The sequence below is a fragment of the Cavia porcellus genome, unplaced genomic scaffold (assembly GCF_034190915.1).
Source record: "Cavia porcellus strain 051 isolate PalLab524CR breed Dunkin Hartley unplaced genomic scaffold, mCavPor4.1 scaffold_9, whole genome shotgun sequence".
NCBI classification, from domain to species: domain Eukaryota; kingdom Metazoa; phylum Chordata; class Mammalia; order Rodentia; family Caviidae; genus Cavia; species Cavia porcellus.
Window position 1 is genome coordinate 156,015 of NW_026947492.1, and position 27,547 is coordinate 183,561.

General features: G+C 36.1%; 1 protein-coding gene across 1 annotated transcript in view; it reads right to left on the reverse strand.

The window, feature by feature from the left end:
• Positions 1–6,137: 6,137 nt before the first annotated feature.
• The window catches only part of Alkbh8 (alkB homolog 8, tRNA methyltransferase), an 84,963-nt gene continuing 63,553 nt past the window's right edge, over positions 6,138–27,547 (reverse strand). Inside the window, exon 11 of the mRNA XM_063255691.1 lies at positions 6,138–7,080. Within this exon, the coding sequence (XP_063111761.1) occupies positions 6,526–7,080 (555 nt within the window). The 3' untranslated portion in view covers positions 6,138–6,525. The remainder of the gene's footprint in view (positions 7,081–27,547) is intronic.

The window sequence follows — 27,547 nt, forward strand, 5'->3', positions numbered from 1 at the left end:
GTAATAAGAACTAAGGAGTAATAAAATCCAAAATGTGTAAATTTTGTTGTAAAAAAGAGAGGGAAAAAAAAAGAGCTCTAACGGATATAACAGCAAGTGTGTTTAGGGGTGTTAAATAGCTGACTATATTAATGTTTTTGGATCATTGAACACAGCTGTTTGCAGTCTCTCTGTTTGAATGTCCACTTTGTGTTCTTTGATACTGTGATTTGAGCAACTATTTCTAAGATGATAATATGTAATCTATTAACAGGTGATTTCTTACTGTTTTGTTTTGTTTTGTTTTTGTAGTTCTGTATTATGTGTACCCTTATACTGCTTTGTTTTGTTTTGTGTCTCTTTTTCCTCTTAAATAAAATTAAAAAAAAAATAATAACCTTTATTTTGGGAATGCGGGGAGAGACACCCCCAACCCCCTGGGGCATGGCATCTCCACCCCGGGGCCAGTGATCTCTCCGCGGAACTCGTGGAGTGAGGCACATAAGTAGCCTCGGCTTGGGGTGGAACCTAAGGGGAGCATTAGGTAGCCCATTGGTCTTTGTTTGGCGCCGGGGGCAGATTCCTACGGGAGGAGGAGATAGGAGCTCCTTGGTTTTACTGGCTACAGTATCTGGCCTGGGCCAAAACCCTTTCACTGTTGTCTAAATACGGTCAAGCAAGGAGTACCAGCATCTTTAGCTGCTGATTTAAATTTAACATATACAAGAACAAAACAATAAAAATGTACCATTAAAGAAATATCACAACCTTATAATTTTCCCATGTTTTATCATAGGTTTACCATTATTTTAACAAAACTATATGAGACAAAGCAATTATAAACAAGAGGGAGAGACAAAACAAAATTTGAAACATAAAAATGTGTTACCTAAACAAGTCCCAGTCCAGAGTCTATGATACAAAAGCAAACTCTTACCTCCATCTAATGATCTCGGTGGAAGACCTGAAAATGATATAGGGGAATGAAACTCCCAACCCATTATATGTCATGTATAAGTTTGTTTTCTCTAAAATCAAAGAGTGAATTTTGGTAACAACAGAGGTTAAGAGCAGAATATATTTATTGAGAGAAAGAAAGCTTCTGTCTGACAGAGACAGAAGGGATCCCAAGTGGGTTGCCAGAGACTCTGTCTTTTCTAGGGACTTTTATACAGTAAAGTCATGGAGTGAGATGGGTTCAAGGTAGGGAAAACTGGGAACTCGCAAGGCAGGTGGGCAAAAGGTGGGACAGAACTATAGTTAACCAATAAGATTAATTGTTTGGGTAAAATTGATTAAATCAGGGACAAATGGGGAAGTGAGTCATGTAGAAAGTGGGCAGTCTTATGGAATAGTGACTCTCCCTTTGAGGGCTGGGATAGTGACTCCTGACTACCCTTAGCTTTATTGACAGAAGCAGCATAACTCACTCATGGGAAGTAATTGTTATTGTTTAGCAGTTTTCTTTTATTGGACTGTGCCTTTTCCTCCTATCTACTCCAACAATTTGTACATGCAAATCTTTTACTCTCTGAGAGTCTAAGACCAGTATATGTTTACCCTTGGTTTAAATGTCAAGATTGGAGGTTTGCCTTATAGGTACATATTGAGCCTGTATCCAGGGTTTTCAAATGAATTCTTTAATATGCTTGCTGCTCTGTTCCAGCCCATGAAAAAAACCAGAGACCATAAATATACATTTTCTATTTCTCCTTGTGTTCCTGGTCCTCAGCATTGTGCTTGACTCTGTGTCCTGGCAATTTTACATCAACAAAGGGGTGAACTAATGAATGAATGGGTAAAAGAATGAGCAGAGCTAAGCAGAATGTTGCTATGAAAGAGCCAAAGGCACAAATGCAGGCATGCATTCCACACAGAGGCATGAGACAACAGCTGTGACATGTTTTAAAAGTAAAATATACAACACTATTGTTTTCTGGTCTGAGAAGTGAATGAACCATTAGCAGTACTTTAGTTTTTTATGCAACCTTTCAGTCATGTATGTTCACCCAGGTAAAATTTTTCCTACCAAATTCCCTTGGTGCTCTGCTGCCTTCCCTACAGGTTGTAAATGTTTTATCCTTACCCTTACTTATGGCTTGTTCCTGGTGAGCAATTCCTGGAGCTAGGCCTTTTGCTTATATAATCACAGCAGGGTGCTAGATGTCAGAGTCCCAGAATGGATCACTATGCATGCATTTTCTATATATTTGGACTCAAGAGCTGTCAGTGGTCTGTCTGGCAGTCTGCATATGGGATTGTAAACCAGGAATGCTTTATGCAAACTGTTACAAATAAGCCCTGGTCCAACTTGTGTTTTTGAAAACTTTTCTTTGGAAGCTTTTGGTAGAGGAGCAGGGTACTGTGTTGCTATCTGCTCTCCAGTGCCAGAGCAGCCGTTTCTAGAATCCACCCAAAGACTGATTTACTATCAGTATAACTTCTTGTGTCTACTTGATAGCAAAATGAAAACATGTAAACTTATGCAACTTATGTGACTTCAAGAGCCATGTAAGTGAGATCTGCTTATACTGGGACATACAACAAGTTCTTACTGGTGCTGTAGACTTGTATAAAATCTTTTGATGTTTTTGAGTCTTACCCTTTGCCTATAAATTTTAATAGTAGGATAAGCTTTACTTTAATAGCATAACAAGGGAAATTGGACAGAAATAAGAATGAAACAATTTTTGGTGATCAGATTAACTAAGTTCATGGTCTTATACTAGTAGGATATGTTTACTTACATTTTTGAGAGAAGTTAGAGATATTTATGACTACATGTTAAGAGGAATAGAAATGGCCACAAACTATATGTTATGTTTTTTGAAATTAGACAACTAAATTTGTCCTTATTTTTACTATTCTTTATAAGATGTTTATGCTCTTCAGAATAGCACAGAGCCAGCTACTACTATTTTTAGTAGCAGTAGTAATAGTAATAATTCCTTTCCTGAATAGTTATTCTGTGTAGGTAATGTGCTACTGTAATAATCATTTGACTTACTTTTGTATCTTAAGTTCAGAGTCTTGCCTACTCATTATCTGTGTTCAATCATATTAGCTTAGTATGAATCAATACTTCTTTTCTATCAGTGTCCAAGAATAGTTTAGCAACAAAGATAATGAGTTATCAGTTCTTCTCACATTTAAGTAGCAGTAAAATATTGCTCCTCGGTCATTCACATTTTTTTCCAAAGGAGTATGCAAACCAGCTTTTTACTGGTACTCCATCCCAAAACAACTTTCCTTTGCTCTGCTTTGTGCTGATAAACAGGAAACCTAAAAATCATATTCCCAAGACTGTCACACTGGTTGACTATCAACAATTCCCATTTATCTGGGACTTGGAGTTTCCAGAAATGTGAAAATTTTACTGCTGAAATTTTAAAACATTTTGGTCTGCCTCAAAATGTAGATGTTTCATTACTTTCTATTTAACAGGGATATTTATAACTAAGGCTTGTGCTTATTATTGAGAAAAAATAAAAGTTTGTTAACCAGGAAGATTCACAGTATCCTGGTTAACACTTACCTTGCGTTTCCCATCCCTGCCCAAGGTTAGTTACAAACAAAACTTCAAGAAACATGCCATTAATGTGTGAGTTTGTACTTACGGTCATTTTTCCATGTAGGACCTAAAGGGTGAAGTTAGAGACTGCTCCCAGGGAATAATCATTCAGATATACCACTCTCTCACACATACACATGCTGGTCACATTTGGAAACTTTATGTACTGTGCTTAGACTCAGCTGTCTTTAAATCACACGAGTTCAAGTGAGTGAAGATTACTCCTAGATCCATACTTTGGGATTATTAAATGTGTGTGGAAAGTTGACAAATACTTGGATCCTCTTGCAAAGATGTACAAATGGAATTGCACAGAAAGTTCTGCATATTACTTCAGGTTATTTCACAAACCCTCAGAAGTTTATTGGTGGGCCACAGGCTAAAAACACCTTCTGAACTGGACAGAAATCTCTTAGCTCTCATGTTGTTCCTTTAAAACAGATTTTAAGGGCTTTCATTTCCTTAAATGCCTGCTTTTCCTTTATAGAAATTATAAAACCAAAGTACACATTATTTGCTTTTCTAAGAGCAAAAACAGTAAAACTTTCTGGTCTGACAAAACATCCCCACAGCCCCTTATTTCTTAAATTTTTAGGGGACTATAAAAAGCGCCACATTAGAAGGTAAGACAGCAATAAAGCTCTTACCTCTCTTTCCCACCATCGTTTATTTCCCCCTTATTTCTGTGAAAGGTATTTGAAGATTATGCTCATGTATGCCTGGTTCTTGGGAAATCGCTTCCTTTTTAAGGGCTTTACCAAAAATAAAGTGACATCAATCACCTGCCTTTCCACTGCTTATAATGATCTGAAATTCCTGAATGTTTTTGTCTCATTTTAATGGTCTCTCTTAAAAATAGTGTTCCCTCCAATATCAAATCCCTCCTATATCAAATGAATTGAATTAATGAGTGCCAATGTCAAATAGACTATACACACACTGATAAAAAAAAAGTGAAAATCAGATTACTCTCAACTATGCAGTTAGGGGAGGAAGTAAGGAAGGAGCAACCTGGCATTTATGAACTATCTATTATGCAATAAATTATAATCCATCCAACAAACTTCTGACTAGGTATTATTATCCTCTCTTTACACATGCATATTCTCCGAAGTCTTACAACTGCTAAGTGGTGAGGTTCAGTTTCAAATCTGTGTCTGATTTGAAAATATTTTCTTCTTTCTAAATCATTAGTCCAACTTACCTCAGGTAAGAAGTGCACTACTGGAGGGTGTTGAAATTAATGCTAAAATACGAAGCAGGCATTAAAACTGCCATAGTACTACAACACACATGACTGAATTTCAAAGACTGCATAATAATTGCAGGGAATCTTGACACATCTGCCTTAATTGACAAGCAGCAGATGTGTATTTTATTATATAATTAACAAATCAGACTGAAACTCCTCCAGGCCTTTTTAAAAGGTACAGTAAGAAACATTTACCCAACACATACTATATTAACATAATAAAACTCCTACACAAGTATTATTTCAGTGACATTTCCTAACAACTCTCCCATTTTTATAAAAAGTTACAGTCACCCAAAGTCACGTTAATAAATGGCAGATCTAGAATCCAACTTTCAGGAACTCTGATTCTAGAGCCAAGTTCTGAACTGTGCTATTTTTTAATATCTTAGTTTTCTTTTTCTTGAGTTGATTTTAATAGTTTTCATCTTCCTAGACAACTATTTCTATACTCTAAAATTTACTAACATGGATCGAATTTCAAATTTTAATATGAAATCCTAGAATCTATACCAGAAATAAAACTTTTGGGCCGGTAATACAGCTCAGTGGCACAGTGCTTGCCTGGCAAGCACAAAGTCATGCGTTCAATTCCTGGTACTGAAACAAAAATACGTAAATTAAACTATTTTACCCTATACTCATTCTTCCAGTATCATGAATCTTATACATTCATTTGGAGGGAACAATGCATCTTGATCTTGCATGGAAATTTCATGACAAAATGTTCATTATCTCCTCTAAGATCTATTACAAGTAACAACACATTTCTGGAAGTTTGAAACATGGGAGATGGTACATAATTGACATTAACAGAAAAATATGTAACTGTCTAGGCAGCCACAATTTATTTAGGTTGTCTTTTAACACCTAATCAATGAATTAGGAAATACGACTTAACTCATGGTAATACATCAGTCAGAGTCAGTAATTATTTCAGCCATTTATGAAATAACTTTTCCATGGTATTTACCACTATTTTGTCAACAGTATTTATTTATCTACCTATTGTTTCACCCTCTCCTTCTAGAATGTAAGCTGCATGAGTGCAAGAGCTTTGTTCTTTTTGTTTCTTACAGTGGTAGGGATTAGATTCAGGGACTCTGAGCTATATTCTCAGCCTCTGTTCTTTCTGTTCACTGCTCCATTCCTGGTACTTACAACAGTATTTAGCATATAACAGGGACTTAATAAGTGGTAAATTAAGCTCTTACTAACTTATAAGTATTATCTGATTAAAATTTTACTGAGCACCCACTATGCGTTAAGCCATGTGTCAATAAGGTGTGATGATAAAAATCATGGTTATGATTTTAAGAAGCTAATAGTCACAGATAATATTTCAGGAATATTACCTTTATTAAAATGTTATGGTACTTCACTACAGTCCTTCAATAACCATTTGTAACAAAAGATTGTTTTCAAAATGTGACACTATTGTACAAGGATCCCAAAGATTTCACAAAACTTCAATTATATTTAAACACCATTCTTAGTTGTCATGTAGGAGAAACCCCACATTTAGGAAGTTAGTCAACAGTAGCTGATTGAATGTGTCCCACATAGCCCTTAGGACTGAATGTGTCCTAAGGAGTTCTCCTTATGTATTTTTCCAATTTTTTTCTTTAATTAAAGGGATAACTAATTTAGTCTCCTTTCTAAAAAAGCTGAATATTTGTTTTCTACAATGACATGTGCCCACAGAAATAATCAGAACTTTTTTTTACACTTTTTGAAGAATAACACACCAGTTCCCCTGATCATAGTAGCTTTGCAGAATGTTGATTTTACTCAAAGTCTGGCAAGTAGCTTCTAATTCTCCATCACGGAACACATGGTAGTAACGATGAAACACAAGACTTGGGTCATGGGATCCTCCAGAATCAAAGGTCTCAACAGGTTTGTTCTTACAAGTCTTTGTCTTCAGATGCCAGGGAACCAGTACATCTTGAGAATGAAAAGAAGTTCTACTAGTATGAACAGGTAGTTCAGAATTAGTCAATTTCTTTGAACTGGATTCTTTCTTCTGAATATCATCAATGGAAGTGACAGAAGATGCTGAGTTTTGACTGCCTGTATTAAACATCTGCTCAAGCAATGCTTGTGTGGATTTATCATTCTTTATCTCCTCTTTCTCTCTTTGGCTAATAATGTTTCCTCTAAGATACTTCGACTTCTTATTATTATATTCTTGCTCCATTGCCCAGACATAAATGAGTGCCTTCCCACCAGGTCTCAAGAGTCGAACAATTTCTTGGAGAGCTGCCACTCTACGCTCCTAATAAAGAAAATAAACAAACAAAAATTGTCACTTATTAACCTGAAGGAGATACAAAGAGGAAATGAAAAAAATATAATAGACTAAAGGACTGTTTTCAACTAAAATAAAGAGTAAAAAATCTAGAAAAATCTCCCTCCCTCTCTTCTTTCTTTCTTTCCCTCTTTCTTTGCTTCTGTTTCTCTCTTTCTCTTTCCCTTCTTTCATCAACGGCCTCATGCATGCTAAGCAAGCGCTCTAGCAATGAGCTAAATCTTTTGGTATATTACTTAGTTTCTTGTCACTATGATAAAAATGCCTGCTAAATACAACTTAGAAGAGGATAAATTTATTTGGACTGTTGTAAAGGTTTCAATCCATGGCTGGTTGCATAGCTGTGGGTCTAAGATAAGATAAAACTTCACTGTGGAAGGGCTTAGTGGAGGAACAGAGAGAGAGGGAAAGTGCTAGAGCCAAAAAGAAAAGCAAAGAATAAGATACACAGTTCAAGGTCATACCCCAAGTGACCTACTTCCTCCAGCTGGCCCCCACTTATTAATACCTATTCCATAACCACATGATCCAATTACCTCTCTGTTCCTCACCTCTGAACTCTGCTTACCCAAAGGACTTAAGTTCTCAACATGTGAGTCTCTGGGCCATATCATGTGTAAAATGTAATACCAGCCCATCCAATGCTTTTATATGAAAAGGGGAGAGGATTTTGTTCTGTGATTTAAATAAAGTGTTGAAGAAGTAGGAAAAAGGGGATTTTTATTCTGTTAATCTTCCGTGTGTCTTTCCTTCAGTTGCTGGAATACATGAAACAACTCCTATATAAAATGCTTGTTTACAAAAAAAAGTATGTAAACTACATTATGGAGACTTTATTTATAGTTTTTAAGTAGTTCATATTAATTCTCCCATCACAAAGGCTAGATGAAACATAGGTTTAATATCTCTTATTTGAAATGCTTGGGACCAGAAGTATTTCAGATTTTTGGGTTTAGTAATATTTTTATACATACAGTGAGGTATCTCAAGGATGTGATCCAAGTCTAAACCCCAAATTTGTTTATGCTTCATGTACAGCTTGAAAGGAATTTTACGATAGTGTCAGCACCTGCATTCTAACTCTGACCCACTTTACATGAAGTAAAGTGTGCAGTGGTGTCATGTTGGTGCTCAACAAGTTTCGGATTTTGGAGCATTTCTGATTTTCAGAATAAAGATGCTCACCTGTACATAAATCACCCACTCAAAAGCATTGAACAACAAACACTAGAGGCTGGATTTGAAAGGCTACAACCCCTGAAAGGAAAGAATTCAATCTCAGAAGGTGAGTTCTACATTTATGCCAGCTTTTACCTGAAGATATTTGGTAACTGACCTTGTGGAGGAAGAGAATATTATCAGAAAACAAAAGTGTCCCTGGTATGAGGAAACACAGCACAGAGCATAGGGAAATCAAAGCAGGTGGAACTGGTGAACAGCATAATAAATAAAACAGGAACTACAGGGCAGTGATTCTAAAAGTGAATATACAATGTCTCTCCTAGAGACATTTTCCAGTTCTTAAATTACATGAACATTGTGTAAAATTCTAAGACAACCAGCAGAGGAAAAGCTGGGAAGTTAAAAAGCTAAATAGTTTTTATTATCCAAACAATACTAACTAGACAGACACTGAAGTTTAAGGCTTGCGAAGGTTTAATAGCACAGGCTTTCAACTAAAACCTAGAAGGGCCATATTGTAGAAGTAAAGACAAAAATGAAATGGACGTAGATCAGCCCTAATAAAGCAAAAGGATTAAAGTAATATGCTTACACCTTATCTGTGTGCCCTAATTTATTCTTCTTTGAAGGAAAGTAGAAGTATCTAAATATTTTAATACAAAATATTCAGAATATAATTAAAAAATAATATATGTTTAAAAAAAATTATGACCAAATGACTGAAAACCAGAAAAAATACAGCAGAAATAAATCTCCAAAGATTTTAAAATAATTATGGTTAATATGTACACATTAAAAAACAGAATTTCAGTGAAGACATAAAATATATTAAGATTTCATACACAAATTCTCAGAGCAAAAATCAATTAGTAGCAAATTAAACATATCTCCACAGAGAATTATCGACTAGAAGTCAGACCAGTATAAATGATCCAGAATGAGTACAGAAATGAAAAGGATGGAAAATATAAAGGACATTCTCAATCTAGAATTCAAGGCCCAGTTGAAACAACCTTTTGATATATAAGGGCAAAATAAAGACATTTCAAATATGCAAAAGGCAAAAGTTTGTCACCAATACATGTACACTAATAAAATAGAGAGAATTCAACCAAGAGAAACCTCGTCACTCTGAAACCTCGAAGCAGGAAAAAAGCAAGAACATCGGGAAGGGTAAATAGTCTGAAGAGATGCAAATGTATGTTCAATAAAAACAGTGCATAACGGTAGTTTTTCTTCTTGGGGGAGGTAAAAGGCAAAAGGGACCTATTGTCATTAATGATAGCCTTACATTGTTAGGAAGGGGTAAACATACCAATTTCAGGTACATCATAATATCTAGGCTATATGCTGTACTGTCTACAGTAACCATTCAAAAATTATAAAAGACTAGCAAATCAACAAGGGAAGAAAGAATATCAAAATAAAATACATTTAAGTGGTAAAGCTAGTAATCAGAGAACACAAATCTGTTTGTTTTGTTTTTCAAAAATTTTTTAAAAGAAAGAAATTGATCCTTCCAGTTCTAGCTCTGTTAGTTTTACATAATTTCTTCTGTTTGTTTTTTTTTTTTCTTTTGTTTTCTTTTCCCCTTTGGTGGTACTGGGGATTTAAATCAGGGTCTTCACATTGAACTATATCCTCAGCCCATTTTCAATTTTTTCTTTTTGGGGGAGGTAACAGAAATGAAACTCACCTCAGGCAGGCACTGCACCACTGACTACTCTAGATCTCCTTTTTTAGTTTTTGAGGCCAGATCTCACTAAATAAGTTGACCAGGCTGATCTCAAATCTGAGATCCTCCTGTCTCAGTCTCCAAGAGTGGTAGGATTGTAGGCATGCCACCACACCAGCCTAGATAATTTCTTTAAATGTCAAAGTTATAATGTATTGAAGATTCTAAATAGTTTATTCAAAATGACCCAAAAGCCCAAGAAATAATGTCAGACCATATATTAAAACAGGAGGGAGCATTTTCAGCATGAATAACTTACAGAGAAGTGAAATTAATAGAAGAAAACTGTGAAGGTATTTTCTAAATTGGTATTAAGGAGGTGGGACTGATTTTTCAAACTAAAATTATAAGGGGAAATCATTTTATAAGACATCATTTTTATATACTAGCTCATTTATTGTGAGAATAACACTATGAGACTATTGTTTCCTGTTCTTTTTTATGACACTGGGGATTAAATCCAGGGCCTTCATACTGAGTTATACCCTTAGCCCTTTTAAAAATTTTTTTATTTTGAGACAGGGCTTCACTAAATTGCCCAGGGCAGGCTCAAACTTGCAGTCCTTCTGCCTCAGCTTCCCAGAGGGCTGGGATTACAGTATATGTCACCATGCCTGGCTTGTCATCTTCATTTTATACCCGAGGAACCTTAGTATTCAAAGACCACTAAAACTACTGCTCAAGGTCACAAAGGAAAAAATAACGCAAAATGGTAAAGGCAATTGTGTTAGGTAAAAGGATACAGGCCCCAGAATGCAAAAGGAGGGAAGCACACTGCAACAGTGAAGGGATGAAGTGTAAGGTGACAGAACTCTTCCACTGGTATTTCAGTTTCCTTGCCTCACTGTCTCCAGATGCTTGCACTGTTAACATACCCTTTCCAATATTCAATCTTGCCTCCTAACTTAAGCCATCTTCCACAGTGCCATAAGAACAACCCTATAAGGTAGACAGCTGATCAGAGCTATAAGATCTTTCAATGGGAGACCTTTCAATATCTCTCAACGTTCAAATCATTATTTTGGCAACTAACAAGCAACATATAAATCTGAACTAATAAATCAAACCTTACTCCATCTGACTATGAGCTCCTTGAAAGCAAGTACTTTCTCTGTTGATTAATGCTTCTCTAAGTGTACTGACTCCTAGTGGCTCTTGCTATAAAGAACTCTTTTATACTCTTTGGTATTGCCCAGCAGAATCTCTTGGTCACTATTAATAAATAAAGAATAAGTGATTGAAGAAACAAATGACACAGGAGATTTTCTGATTTTTCAGAAAAAAATCCAGTGAAAGTCACAAAGTTCGACCCACCCATACCCAGACATCATCTCTGAGGCCCACAGGGACTGGGAGTCCTATGCTCAGTAACCAGCAATCATCCAGGAACCCTCAGTTACACTCTTGGGGACTGGGAAGCTATGTTCCAAGACCTGCCTACATCTGGACACTATCTCTGAAGCCCACAGGGACCAGGTATCTGTGCCTAGTGACCCAAAACCAAGAGCAACCCTCAGTGAAGCCTGATGCCTACAGAACACCAGAATGGGAAGCAACTAGGGCTTGGCCACCAGCTGATTTGGGGAAACACAGGAAAAGGCCAGAACAAAAGAAAAAACTGCAATCTCAAACTTTCAGTCCATCCAGATCAAGTCCAGGAAACATAGATGTGGATAAATTTGGAAATAACACACCTGAAACCTCTGAAATGACAGCAAGGGAAGTAAAGAAATAAATCCATGAAGCTGTAAAGGAAATCTAATCAGAAATAATTGCTTAGGAAAAACAGAAATGATAAGCATAATGAAAGAATCAGTAACTATATCCAAAGACATAGATTTAAAAAAATAGAGGCACTGTCTTAGTTAATTTATGCTCATTACTGAGACAAAATACCTGAAGCCCAAAGTTGGGAAAGGAAAGGTTTATTTCTTGCAGTTTTTGGAGGTTTCAGTCCACACTCAGTTGGCTCCAAGACAGGCGGGCATGGCTGGGCCACAGTTCATGGTGGCTGCAAACAGCAAGTGAGAACCAGCAAAGAGCCAAGACACACCTTCTTCCTGCCATTACATCACATCCTCGCTCCACCCCTATGTGGGTGGAGTACTGACACCACCAATTCAAGCACTAGACAATGAACCAATCACAAATACACAATGCAAACTCATGAGGCCTGGGGGACACAGACACAAACCATGACAGGCACACAGGAAAGTGACAGAAACCTTGAATCAACAATATAGGAAACAACTAGAATACATGAAACAGATTCAAGGAGATATTCAGGAAATCAAAAATTCTATTGAAAGCTGGCAAAACCACATGAATGAAACTGAAGATAGACTCTCAGACCTTGAAGACACGATTGCAATTAGTGATCATGAAAGGAAACAGCTCTTTAAAATAACAAGGAATCAGGAAATATTTATTCAACAGCTGCAGGAAGATGTAAAGAGAAACCATATAAGGTTGACAGGTATCAACGAAAAAGGAGACAACACAAATGATATAATTTGCAAACATAATAGCAGAAAATTTCCCAAACATGGGAAGAGAACCTGACATAAAGATTAGTAAGTCCTATAGAACACCATTAGCCAAAACCAAAATAAATCTACACCGCGACACAAAATAAAAATCCTAGAAATTCAGCATAAGACCAGAATATTAAAAGCTGCTAGAGGAAAGAAACAGATCACCTATAAAGGAAAGCCTTAGCATAATCATGACAGATTTCTCAACATAAACCATCAAGTCAAGAAGAATTTAAAGTATTGGAAGAAAACAACTCCAACCCAGACTGATGTACCCTAAAAAAACTATCTTTCAAAATCAGTGGAGATATAAGGTACTTCCATGACAAAGAACAACTAAAGAACTTCAACGCAACCCAACCAACCCTACAAAAAACATGGAACGATATTCTAGAAAGAGAGAAATAACTACAATTCCAAGAACAACAATAGAAGGAACAAGCAACCAATGAGCAGGCAATTAAACAGAAGGGTAAAAGTAGGGAACCAACAACAGAAAAATAACATGACAAACACAGATCAATACATATCAATTATAATCATTAATGTAAATGGCCTAAATTCAGTAATCAAAAAAAAAAAACAGACTGGCAGAGTAGATTAAGAAACAAAATCCAACAATATCACTGTTTACAAGAAACACATTTAAACAAATGTGTTTCAAAAGGAAATTGACAGACTGACTGAAAGTCAAATAACAGACAATAATACTCCATGAGACAGGAACCCAGAATAAAGCAGGGGTAGTTATTCTGTGGGCAGACAATGTGAACTTCAAACCAAGAATGATCAAAAGAAATAAAGAAGAGGACTGGGAATTTAGCTCAGCAGAGTAAGCACCTGCCTAGCAATCATGAAGTTACAGGTTTGATTCCCAGTACAAAAAAAAAGAGAGAGATAAAGAAGGTCATGACATACTTGTTAGGGAGAAAACTAAAGAAGGAAGAGATAACAAGCATAAATATGGGCACAACATGCTATGTAAGACAAATATTAATAGACATGAAAGATCAAATGAGCAATAATACAATCATAATGAGGGACCTTAATACTCCATTGTAACAAAGAAACAAAAAGTAGACAAAAATTCATCAAAAAAATAACAACTGGCATGGTGGGTTGAGAGCAGGCCTGCAACGGCCTCGCTGCTCCCAGCCATGCTTGGTGGACTCTGGAGTTCTAAGCAAGTGCGCACCATTGGTTCCAGAGGATGGGTGGCCTGGGGTGAGTGTCCCCCGCACCATCCCCTGAGCCCAGCTAGTCTGGGATTCTCACTCAGTCCTGGACAGGAAACTTCCCAGCTTCCAGTTGCACTGGACCAGCATGGCGGGTCCTGAGTGGGCATACACCGGCCTCGCCGCTCCCTGCTGTGCTTGGCAGACTCTGGAGTTCTGAGCGAGTGCGCGCCATCTGTTTCAGAGGCTGGACGGCCTGGGATGAATGTCCCTCGCACCATCTCCGGAGCCCAGCTAGCTTGGGACCCTTGCTCCGCCCCAGACAAGGAATTCATGGCTTCCATTTGCATAGGACCAGCGCAGCGGGTCTTGAGCCGGCCTGCACAGGTCTTGAGACTCCTTGCTGGGCTTGGCAGACTCTGGAGTTCTGGGCCTCTGGAGTCCAGGGGTTGGGCAGCCTGGGGTGAGTGTCCCCGCACCATCCCCCAAACCCAGCTAGCTGGGACCCTCACTTGGGCCAAAACAGGGAACTTTGCAGCTTCCTGTTGTACTGGATCAGCTTGGAGGTTCTTGTGCTGGCCTAGCCCACCCCCAGTGACCCTCTTTCAATCTGGGGAACTGGGTAGCCGAAGTCCCAGGTGCTAAGCGCATAGAAGAGGATTATCAATAGACCTGGGGAAGCCTTGGAATAACACTTGAAACATGGAAATATAGGAAAATGACAAAATGAAAGACCAAATTACAATCTCAAACCAACAGCCCATCCCAAGAAACCTTAGGAGCTATGTACATAGAACAAAATATATGCCATACACCTGAAGTATCAGACATAGCTACTGAAATAAAGAAGCAATTCCGGGAAGCTTTAAAGGAATTCAAACTAGAAATAATCTCCCAGGTAAAAGAAGAAATGATAAAAGAAATGAAGGAGATGCTGAAAATATTTAAAAGACACAGTTAAAAACTGGAGGGACGAAACAAAAAGAATCACTGGAGGAACACTATAAGAAACAAACAGAATACATGAAGCAGATTCAAAGAGATATACAAGAAATCAAAAATTCCATTGAAAGTTGTCAAAACCACCCCAACGAAAGTGAAGATAGAATTTCAGACCTTGAAGACAGGATTGCAGTTAGTGAGCAGGAAAGGAAAGACTTTTTTAAAATAATAAGGAATCAGGACATAACAATTCAACAGCTGCAAGATGATGCAAAGAAAAACAACATAACATTGTTAGGGATAAATGAAAAAGGGGACAACATAAAGGATGTCAAGAGGATATTTAGAGAAGTAATAGCTGAAAATTTCCCAAACATGAGAATGGAAACTGACATCAGGATCAGTGAAGCATATAGAATTCCAAATAGCCATAACCAAAATAAACCTACATCCAGACATATAATAATCACCATCCCAGAAATCCAACATAACAATAGAATAAATCAAAGCTCTCAGAGAGAAACAACAGATCACCTATAAAGGAAAACCAATCAGAATCAGAGCAGACTTCTCAGCACAAACAATAAAGTCAAGAAGAGCATGGAGTGAAGTTTTTCAGATCCTAAAGGAAAATGATTTCCAACCTTGACTGTCCTTCAAAAAACTGTCCTTCAAAATAGATGGAGAAATAAGATACTTCCATGACAAACAACAGCTGAAGAACTTCATGATTACCAAACCAACCCTACAAAGAATACTGAAAGACAATTTAGATACACTTAGGAAAAAACCACTAAGCAAAGCAGACAATGAAAAAGAACAGAAAAGATAAAGATGCAACAGCAGAAAGATAACATGTCAAAAATAAACCAACATATAACACTTATAACCATTAATGTAAATGGACTCATTGCACCAATTAAAAGAAACAGACTGGCAGAATGGATCAAGAAACAAAATCCAATGATATGCTGTCTACAAGAAACCCATCTAACCAAAATGATACTCACAGACTGAAAGTCAAAGGATAGAAAACAATACTTCATGCAACAGGAACCCAAAAAACAGTGGGAGTAGATATTCCGTTTGCAGACAATGTGAATTTCAAACCAATAACGAGCAGAAGAGATTCAAAAAGGTCATTACATACTGGTTAGGGGAAATTTTTGAGAAAGAGATAACAATATTAAATATATATGCACCAAATTCCAGAGCACCAAGTTATGTAAACAAATATTAACAAAAATGAAAAACCAAATTAGCAGTAACACAATTATAACAGGAGACCTTAACATACCATTGACAACAAGGGACAGATCAACCAGACAGAAAATCAGCAAAGAAATAAAAGAACTGAATCACACCTTTGAACAAATGGACTTGATAGACATATACAGAGTTTTCCACCCAACAACATCAGAATACATATTCTTACAGCAGTACATGGGTCATTCTCTAAAATAGACCATATATTAGCTCACAAAACATATTTAAATAAATGGAAAAGAGCTGAAATTATCCCTTGCAAATTTCTGGATCCAGAGCGCCAAGAAATTAGAAATTAATGATGAAAGATACTGCAAAAATCCCACAAACATATGGAAACTGCAGAAAACACTCTTGAGTAATCAGTGGGTCACAGGGGAAATTAAAGAAGAAATTAAACAATACCTACAAGCAAACGAAAATACAAATAAAACTAACTGGAATCTGTGGGATGCAATGAAAGCTGTCCTCAAAGGAAAATTTATTGCACTGAGTTCCCACATCAGGAAAACAGAACGAATACAAATAAATAACCTGATGTTACACCTCAAACATCTAGAAAAAGAAGAGCAAGTCAAGCCCAAAGACGAAAGAAGGGAGGAAATTATAAAAATCAGAGCAGAAATCAATGCAATAGAAACTAAGAAAACAATTCAAAGAATCGATGAATCAAAGAGTTGGTTCTTTGAAAGAATAAATAAAATTGATAAGCCAACCTTATTTTAAAAAGGGAAGAAAAAGCTCAAATTCATGCAATAAGGAATGAAAAAGGTGAAATCACTGCAGACTCTGTAGAAATACAGAAGATCAACACCTATTTAGAAAACCTCTACTCTCAGAGGTTTGATAACACAAAAAAAATAGAGACATTCCTAGAAACATATGAAGTACCAAAGCTAGGTCAAGAAGATGTAAGACTGCTGAATAACCCAATCTCTACTAATGAAATTGAAAACATAATTAAGTCCTTACCTACAAAGAAGAGCCCAGGCCCAGATGGATTCACTGGGAATTCACTAAGAATTCTACAAGAAGTACAAAGAAGACAATGCTGACACTCCTCAAACAATTCAATGAAATTGAAAGGGGAGCAATCCTTCCTAAGTCATTCCTGGAAGCAAATTATTACTCTAATACCAAAACCTGAGCAAGACCCAAGTAAAAAGAGAACTACAGGTCAATCTCCCTAATAAACACAGAAACAAAAATCCTCAATAAAATATTGACAAATAAGATGCAGCAAATCATCAAGAAGATTATATACACCATGACCAAGTGGGAATCAACCCAGGCATTCAGGGAAGGTTCAACATACATAAATCTCCCTTGTGATGGCTTTAGGAAAAAAAAATACATAAATCAATAAATGTAATCCACCATATCAATAAAACCAAAAGTAAGAATCACATAATCATTTTTATAGATGCAGAAAAAGCTTTAGATAAGGTCCAACATTCATTTATGATAATAACCCTACAGAAAATTAGAATAGATGGTTTTTACCTCAATATAATAAAGGCCATTTATGACAAACCAACAGTCAGTATCATACTAAACGGCCAAACATTGAAGGCCTTTATTTTAAAATCAGGTACAAGACAAAGATGTCCCTTAACACCGCTCCTATTTAATATAGTACTGAAATACTACCCAGAGCAATTAGACAAGAGAGACAAGTAAAAGGGGTAAAGATAGGAAAAGAAGAAGTTAAATTATCATTATTTGCAGATGACATGATACTCTACATAGAAGACCCTCAAAACTCCATTAAAAGACTCTGAGATAAAATAAATAAATTCAGCAATGTAGCTGGATATAAAATCAATACTCAAAAATCAATAGCATTCCTATACACTGACAACATGATCACCGAGAGAAATAATAGAAGCCATACCCTTCACACAAGCAACCAAAAAAATGTAATATTAGGAATTACTCTCACGAAAGAAGTGAAAGACCTATACAAGGAAAATTATAATACCGAAAAACAAATTGAAAAGGATCTCAGAAAATGGAAAGACATCCCTTGCTCATGGATAGGAAGAATAAATATTGTGAAAATGGCCATTCTCCCAAAACTGTTATACAGATTCAATACAATCCCAATAAAAATACCATCAACATACCTCATAGATTTAGAGAAATCACTCCTAAAATTCATCTGAAGAAGAGACCTAGAATAGCAAAGATAGTTCTAAGCAGCAAAGGCAAGGCAGGAGGCATCACAATCCCTGACTTGAAGTTATACTACAAAGCAACTGTAGTAAAATCAACATGGTACTGGAATCAAAACAGAGCCGAAGACCAATGGAATAGATTAGAAGATACAACCACAACGACAAACACACTCAACCACCTTATCTTTGATAAAGTGGCCAAACAGGTTCACTGGAAGAACGACAGTCTCTTTAATAAATGGTGTTAGAAAAACTGGCTCTCCATTTGCTGAAAACTAAAACTATCACCATGCCTATTACCATGTACTAAATTAAAATCTAAATGGATCAAAGATCTGAATATTAAAACGGAAATACTAAGTCTATTAGAAGACAAATTGGGTAAAAACCTTGAAGACATAGGAGTAGGTAGAGAATTCCTCAACAGGAATCAAACCACACAGGAAATACTTCCCAGAATCAATAACTGGGATCACCTCTTATTAAAAAAATTTCTGCCTGTCAAAAGAAATCTCCAGCATAGTGAAAAAAAATGCACAAACTGGGAAAAAAATCTTAGTGAACTGTCCCTAACACAAAGGACTTCTGTGTAAAACAAAGAATTTTTAAAAATCAAACCCCAAAATTCAAAGATCCAATCCAAAAATGGGCATCTGAGATGAATACACAATTCTCAGATGAAGAAATGCAAATGGCAAATAAATACATGAAAAAATGTTCATCATCATTACTCATTAGGGAAATGCAAATTAAAACCACACAGATTTCATCTCACTCCTGAAACAATGGCCAGGATCAAGAAAACCACCAACAATAAATGCTGGAGAGGCTGCGGGGAAAAAGGAACTCTTCTGCACTGTTGGTGGGAGTGTAGACTGGTGCAACCATTATGGAGGTCAGTCTGGAGATTTCTCAAAAAGCTGGGATTGAAAGTCCCATTTGTTTCAGCTATTCCACTTCTAGGCATATTCCCAGAAGAACTGAAAGCATCATACCACAGTGATATATGTACACCCATGTTTATAGCAGCACAATTTGTAATAGCCAGATCTTGGAAACAACCTAAGTGTCCATTAACTGAGGAATGGATAAAGAAGTTGTGGTATTTTTATACAATGGAGTACTACTCAGCTATAAAGAATGATCACATTGAGATATTTATAAATAAATAGGTGCAGCTTGAGACCATATTCCTAAGTGAAATAAATCTAACTCACATGTATGAATACCGAAGTTACCCTAGTATAAGAAATGATAACAATACATAAAAGTATGTGGCAATCATGATTCCCCATTATATTGCTTTGAAGTCTTATAATGTTTTCACTCATTAATTAGAATGGTTTTATTCTGAGTTGTTTGATTTTATTGTCTGTGATGGTATGAACAGCTATTTTGAACAAAACAACATATCATAATAGCTAGTACTGATTTAATATCATTTCATTTTGAAGTCCCATCAAGCTGTTGTTCTTCTGTCTCCTTTGGTGTTATGATTTGTATCTTACTGGATTTTATTATATGTGATAGTATAAACAAAAATTTTTATAGGCAAGGAGACAATATAGAAACCATTGTTTGTTTTCTGTTAGTTAGTCTTAAGTGCCCTATAATACTTTCATTCCCTTGAATGCTTTCATACTGTCTTGATATGTTTGATGCTATAGTATATGAAGTTATACTCAAATATTTCAAGGAAAGAGACACTATGTTAACTACCATTATTTCGGGTTATCTTGTAGTGAATCACTGTGTTGCTTTAAATTGTTCTGTTCTGACCTGTGTTATTATGTCCTCTTTTTATCTCAATCTCCTTTTTTTAAAAAATTTATTTATTTTTTATTACTTTTTTAATTAAGGGAAAAATAAGTCCAAAATAGTGGGAATTTTTATAGTAACTTTTTTGATTTCCTATTAACTTGATTTGAGTCCTTGTATTGCTATCACCATCTTGTTTGAACTGATTTTAACCGTATTCTGTTTTGTTTTATAGTATCAAGTTTCAGGGTATAGTCAACCACTCTGAAGGCAGTAAGATTCACTATGATGCCCATTTCTGGTTTGACTATTATCTTCTTCTGAAGTCCTGTAATGTCTCCAATGTTTAGGTTTTATTGGTTTTGCTCTGTAGTGTTTTGTTCAATTTTATTATAACTGATGATATAGGCAATTGTTTTTAAGGTAGCAAGAGGCATTATTGTAACCATTGTTGATCACCCTGTATCCTGTTTTTACATCATGTACTATGTCCATCCTTTGTTTTGACTGACTCTGTTTTGTTTTGTCACATTTGGTTTTATTCTCTTCCAAAAAAAAAGTAGTAAGAAGTGTGGGAGTAATAAAACCCAAAATGTGTAATTGTTATTGTAAAAAAGAGAGGAAAAGAAAGCGCTCTAGAGGATACAACTGCATGTACTTTTAAGTGTGTAAGATAGATAATCATATTCCTAAGTTTTTGTTGGATCATTGAACACAATTGTTTGCAGTCTCATTGTTTGAATGTCCACTTTGTATGCTTTAATTTTGTAACTTGAACAACTATTTCTAAGATGACAATATGTAATCTATTAACTAGTGATCTCTTACTGTTTATTTTTTTGAAATTCTGTGTTACTTGCACCCTTTTTCTGTTTTGTTTTTTTTCTCTTTAAATAAAATTTTAAAAAAAGAAATAACTGAATCAAACTTGTGAACAAACAGATCAAGTAGATGCGTACAGAGTAATCCACCCAACAACATCAGAATATACATTCTTCTCAGCTGCACATGAGACATTCTCTAAAACAGACCATGTACTACTTCATAGAATATGTGAAAGTAAATGCAAAAGAACTGAAATTATCCCATGCATATTATCTGACCACAGTGCAATGAAATTGGATATTAATGACAAAAGAAATCACAAAGCCTCCACAAACACATGGAACCTAAATAATATCCTGCTGAATAATCAATGTTCACAGAGGAAATTAAATAATACCTATATGCAAATGAAAATGCAAATACACCTTGCCAGAACCTGTGGGGCACAATGAAAGCAGTCATCAAAGGAAAATTGATTACGGTGAATTCTCACATCCAGAAAACAGAATGCACACAAATAAACAACCTGATGCTATACCTCAAACATCTAGAAAAAAAAGAGCAAGTCGAGCCCAAAGTTCAACAAAAGGAGGATAGGGGATCCTGAGAAGATGGTGGACCAATAAGTAGCAAAGTAAAGAGCCTCTCTGAGAGACACAGCTTAGACACTAGAATTTAACACCATGGATAAGACCAGACAAAAGGAGAGGGATTCTCATGACCCAGGAAGAAACTAAATAAAAAGAAAAAAAAATGTGGACAGAAAGCTGGAGCCAGACCCACTGTCACTGGAGCCAGTCCCACACTGTGCTAGGTGCGTTGGAGTCAGATGACTCTCAGGCCCATTGAAATCAGGGATTGGTGAGCCTGAGGCCCTCGGTCAGAGGATGCATTGCAACAGAGAACAGAGCTGGGGTAGAGATCTGCACTAATCCATGGTGAGTATTCACAATTTGGTCCTCCTGTGGCAGAGGGTGATCAGCTGGATGACATATTGGAATTGGACAGCCGGGCCTGGACCCAGAACCACAGTGGCTTCAGCTGGCCATTCCTGACCCAGAGCAGATTAGTGGGATCTGTTTGGGCTGGGTCATGCCTCTGGTAGGAACCCAATAACCAGGGATGAAATTGGCCCTGAAACTGTCCCAAACCAGTTCTATCTGTATAGCACACTAATGTGATAAAGGCCCCCGCTGGCTAACTGGCTCAGAGGGGAGGGGCCAGCCTATAGTGCCATTGCTTGCACCTAGGTGATCAAGAGCAAACTGGAGAGGGCAGCAATTCCTAGCCAGTATGCTTCAGAAGAACTGTAACCAGTATGGAAAGGGGCTGGAACCTCCACCATACACCTGTCTGGAAGAAACCAGAAACATGACAAGAGAAAGAAAGAAAAAAAATCCTCCAGCTGCCAACCCAGGGAATATGGATCCAGGAGAGGTAAATACAGAAGACATCAAGGGTAGCAAACATGCAATATCAGACATGGTATCAGCTGACATAAAGAAGTATTTTCATGACATTATAGAAGAAATCAAAACAGAAATACTAATACTAGTAAAGCAAGATATAAGAAGATTAATAATAGAAACGCTAAGCACCTCTCAAGAAGACACAGATGGAAGAATGGAGGAAAATAGAAAAAGGAGGGAAACCTTCGATGAACATAAAACAAACCTAGAATACATTAAACAGATTCAAAGAGATTGTCAGGAAATTAAAAACTCCATTGAAAGCTGGCAAAATTACTTGAAAGAAACTAAAGATAGATTATCAAAATTTGAAGATGGGTTTACAATGTGTGATCATGAAAAGAAAGATCTCTTAAAAATAACAAGGAAACTGGCAGTAACAGTAAGGCTAGAAGATGACAAAAGGATCTATAACTTAAGAATAAAGAATGTGAATGAAGAAGCAGGGGGTATAAACAAAGGAACTACAAAGGCTATTCACAGAAATAATTAAGGAAAACTTCCCAAGCATAGGAAAAGGAAATGATATGCAGATGTATGAGGCATACAGAACTCCAGCCAGCTACAACCAAAACAGAGCCACACCCAGGCATATAATAATCAAGATCCCAGAAATTCATCACAAAAACAGAATATTAAAAGCTGTCAGAGAAAAGAAACATATCACCTATAAAGGAAAGCCCATCAAAATCACAACAGACTTCTCGACACAAACCATCAAATCAAGAAGAGCTTGGAGGGGCTGGGGATTTAGCTCAGCGGCATAAGCTCCTGCCTTGCAAGCAGGCAGTCATGAGTTCGGTCCCTGGTACCGATAAAAAGGAAAAAAAAAAGAAAGGAGCTTGGAGAGAAGTATTCCAAGCCCTGAAAGAAAATAACCTCCAACCCAGAATGATGTACCCTGAAAAACTGTCTTTCAAACTTAATGGAGAAACAAGATGCTTCTATGACAAAGAGGAACTAGGGGAGTTTGTGACCACCAATGCAACCCTACCAAAAATACTGAAGGACATTCTAGAGAGAGAGAAAAAAACACCAGGATTTCAGGAACAGTGGCATGAAGGAGAAAAGTAGACAACCAGTGGCAGAAAAACAGCATAGCAGAAGTGAGGCAGAGAAGATTGGCTATAATCTCTAACAGATGGCCTTGGTACACTAACAAAAAGAAATACAGGCAGAGTAGGTCAGGAGATAGGTCCATCGAGATGCTCTGTACAGGAAATATAAACAAGTTGAAAGAGGGTTTATGGACCAAAAGTCAAATATGAGAAAACAATGCTCCATGTGACAGGGAACCAGAGAGAAATAAGGGCAGAGAAAAGAAACTGATCATCTATAAAGGAAAACCCATCAAAATCACAACAGCCTTCTCAACACAAACCATCAAATCAAGAAGAGCTTGGAGAGAAGTATTTCAAGCCCTGAAAGAAAATAACCTCAAACCCATATTGATGTACCCTGAAAAACGTTAAAATTAATGGAGAAACAAGATGCTTCCAGGACAAAGAAGAATGAGGGGAGTTTGTGACCACCAGTCCAACCTACAAAAAAATACTGAAGGACATTCTAGAAAGAGAGGAAAAAAAAAAAACCCCAGGATTTCAGGCAGAGAGGCCTCAGTGATCAGGGCAGACAGATTGGAAAGACATGACACTTTTGTGCAGTGGAGAACTACACAGCTATAAAGAAGGAAAACCTTGAGGCTTTTGAAGACAAAGGTATACAACTTAAGATCAAGCTCAGGGGTAAAAAGGTTCAGAATCACTTAGGTAAATAGTGGGTTGCCCACCTAATCTGAAGGAGTCAGTGGGACCCAAAATACATAATGCACTCTGAAGTGAAAGGGGAGGAATTGTCTAAAAAAGGAAGGCAGAGGACATTGTTAATAATGTATCAGAATTTAAAATCCATGTTATTTTCATTCCTCTGTATAGTTTGATTATATTCTGTTCCAGTCTGTTTACTTGTACTAGATTTGAGGGCACAAACAGCTATTCCAAAAATAGCAGGATATACTACAGTAACCATCCTTAATATCCTATTAGCTTAATCTGAAACCCTGTATTACTTACACTGTCTTATTATGACTGATCTTACTTGAATCTGGTTTGTTAGATTGCTGTTTTGTCTTGATTGATTTTATTCAAATCTGTCATACTTGATAGTATCAAGTCTAAGAGTATAGGAAACTACTCTGAAGATGACAAGATTCACTAGGATACACATTCTGGTTTGACTATTACCTGCTTTTGAAGTCCTATAATGTCTCCAATGTTTTGTTTTTATTAATATTGTTATGTACTGCTATGTTCAATTATACTATGCCTGGTGATATAGACAGTTCTATTGAAGGTAACAAGAGACATTATAGTAACCATTTTAGATCACCTTGTATTGTGGTTTTATGTGTCTTTTTCATTTCATGCTTTTCTAGAAATCTGTTTTGTTTTGTTTTTCCCTCTAATACAGAAATATATGTAGAGACTCATGCATGTATAGAACTTCTAACAATTTATGAGAATTGATTATACAATGCATGATGAAATGAACAACTACTTTGAAGAAAAAAAGACACTAAGGTACCCAGTGCTGATTGTGTAGCGTCATGATGTGAAATCCAGCAATACTATTATTCTTTGTTCAAACTGATTTTAGTCTGTTTTGTTTAATTTCAACATATGTCAAGATATGGACAGCTATTTTGAAGAGAATGAGAGACCTTATGACAGCCATTGTTGACTTTCCTATTGTCTGGCCTTGAAGACCTAAAATGCCTTCATCATCCTGTTCTGATCATTTTATCTATTTTGTTTTGTATGAATTCACTGTATGTGAAGATATGGACAACTATTTGGAAGAAAACAAGAGACAATATGATAGATAGTGAAAATCTCCAGTTGTCTTGCCTTGAAATCTGTGTCTCTTACATTGTTTTCTTCTAATCTGCTTTGTTCTGTTTTGTTGTTTAATTTTAACCCTCTTTAAAATAAAATTTAAAAACAAACAAAGAAGAGAAGACATTACAAAGATCAGAGCAGAAATCAATTCAGTTGAGACTAAGAAAACAATACAAAGAATTAATGAATCAAAGAGTTGGTTCTTTAAAAGAATAAATGAAATTGATAAGCTGCTAGCCAACCTTATCAAATAAGGAATGAAAAAATTCAAATTCATGCAATTAGAAATGAAAAGGGTGAAATACTACACTACAGACCCTGTGGAAACACAGAAGATCATCAATGTCTACTTCAAAAATCTTATTCTCAGATTATGTAAACAGAAGAAATGGACAGATTCCTAGAAACCTGAGTTAGTAAAGCTGGGTCAAGAAGATGTACAACAGCTGAGTAACCCAATTTCAGTTAATAAAATTGAAAATGTAATTAGAACCTTACCAACAAAGAATAGCCCAGGTATTGATCGATTCACTGCTGAATTCTACAAAAAATTTAGAGAAGACTTAATGCCAATACTCCTCAAACTCTTCAATGAAACCAAAAAGGAAGCAATTCTTCCTAACTCATTTCTGGAAGCAAGTATTATTCTAATACCAAAACCAGAGAAGGACCCAACTGAAAAAGAGAACCATGTCAATCTTTCTAATGAACATAGATGCAAAAATCCTCAATAAAGTACTGACAAACACAATGCAGTGAATCATCAAGAAGATTTTACACCATGTCCAAGTGGAATTCATCCCAGGATGCAGAAATGGTTCAACATACATGTATCAGTAAATGCAACAATCATATCATTAGAGCCAAAGACAAGAATCACATAACTATCTCAACAGATGCAGAAAAGATTTTGACAAACTCCAACACTCATTCATTATAAAAACCCTACAGAAAATCTGAGTAGATGGTCTTTACTTCAATCTGATAAAAACCATGTACAATAAACCAACAGTCAACATCTTACTAAATGAACAAAAAAAAATGAAAGCTTTCAAAGTAAAATCAGGAAAAAGACACGGATGTCCACTATCACCATTTCTCCATATAGTTCTGAAAACATTAGACAAGGGAGAAGTAAAAGGAATAAGGACAGGAAAAGAACAAGTTAAATTATTATTTTTAGATGACATGATACTCTACATAGAAGACGCCCAAAATTCCACTGAAAGACTTCTAGATCTAATAAACAAATTCAGTAATGTAGTTGGACACAAAGTCAATATTCAAAAATCAATAGTATTGAAAAAAAACCTAATAGCATTCTTGTATACAAACAACAAACTCACTGAAAGAGAAATAAGGAAAATCATATTCTTCACAATAGCATAAAAAAATGAAATATTTAGGAGTCAATTTAACAAAGGAAATAAAAGATCTATACATTGAAAATTAGATTTCTCTGAAAAAAGAAATTAAAGAGGATTTCAAAAATGGAAATACATTCCTTGTTCATGGATAGGAAGAACAAACATTGTGAAAATGGCCATTCTCCTAAAAACTGTTATAGAGATTTAATGCAATTCCAATCAAAATACCATAGGCATGTCTCACAGATCTAGAGAAATTGTTCTTAAAATTCATATGGAACCACAAGAGACCTAGAATTGCAAAGGCAATTCTCAGCAACAAAGACAAAGCAGGAGGCATCACAATGCCTGGCCTGAAATTATAATACAAAGTTACTGTGATAAAATCAGCATGGTACTGAAGTAAAATCAGATTTGAAGATCAATGGAACTGATTAGAAAATGCATCCACAACTACAAACACACTCAGCCACTTTATGTTTGACAAAGGGGTCAAACACATTCACTGGAAGAAAGACAACCTCTTTAATAAGTGGTACTGGAAAAACTGTCTTTCCTTACGACAAAAACTAAAACTAGACCATGCCAATCACCATGCACTAAACTAAAGTCAAAGTGGATCAAAGATCTAAATATTAAAACAGAAACATTAAATCTGCTAGAACACAAAGTAGGTAGAAATCTTCAAGACGTAAGGGGAGGTAGAGAGTTCATAAACAAAACTTGAACTGGAAATACTTCCTAAAATCAACAACTGGGCTCTTCTCTTGTAAAAAGCTTCTACATGTCAAAAGAAATCTCCAACACAGTAAAAAGAAAACCTATGAATTGGGAATAAAATCTTAACCAACTGTCCTGCTGACAAAAGACTTCTAACTAGAACATATAAAGAATTTAAAAAGATCAGGATCCCAAAATTCAAAGACCCAATCCAAAATTGGGCATCTGAGATAAATATACACTTCTCAGATAAAGAAATACAAATGGCAAATAAGTATATGAAAAAACATTCAGCATCATTGGTTATTAGAGAAATGCAAATTAAAAAAACACTTGAGATTTTATTTCACTCCAGAAACAATGGTCAAGATAAAGAAATCAATCAGT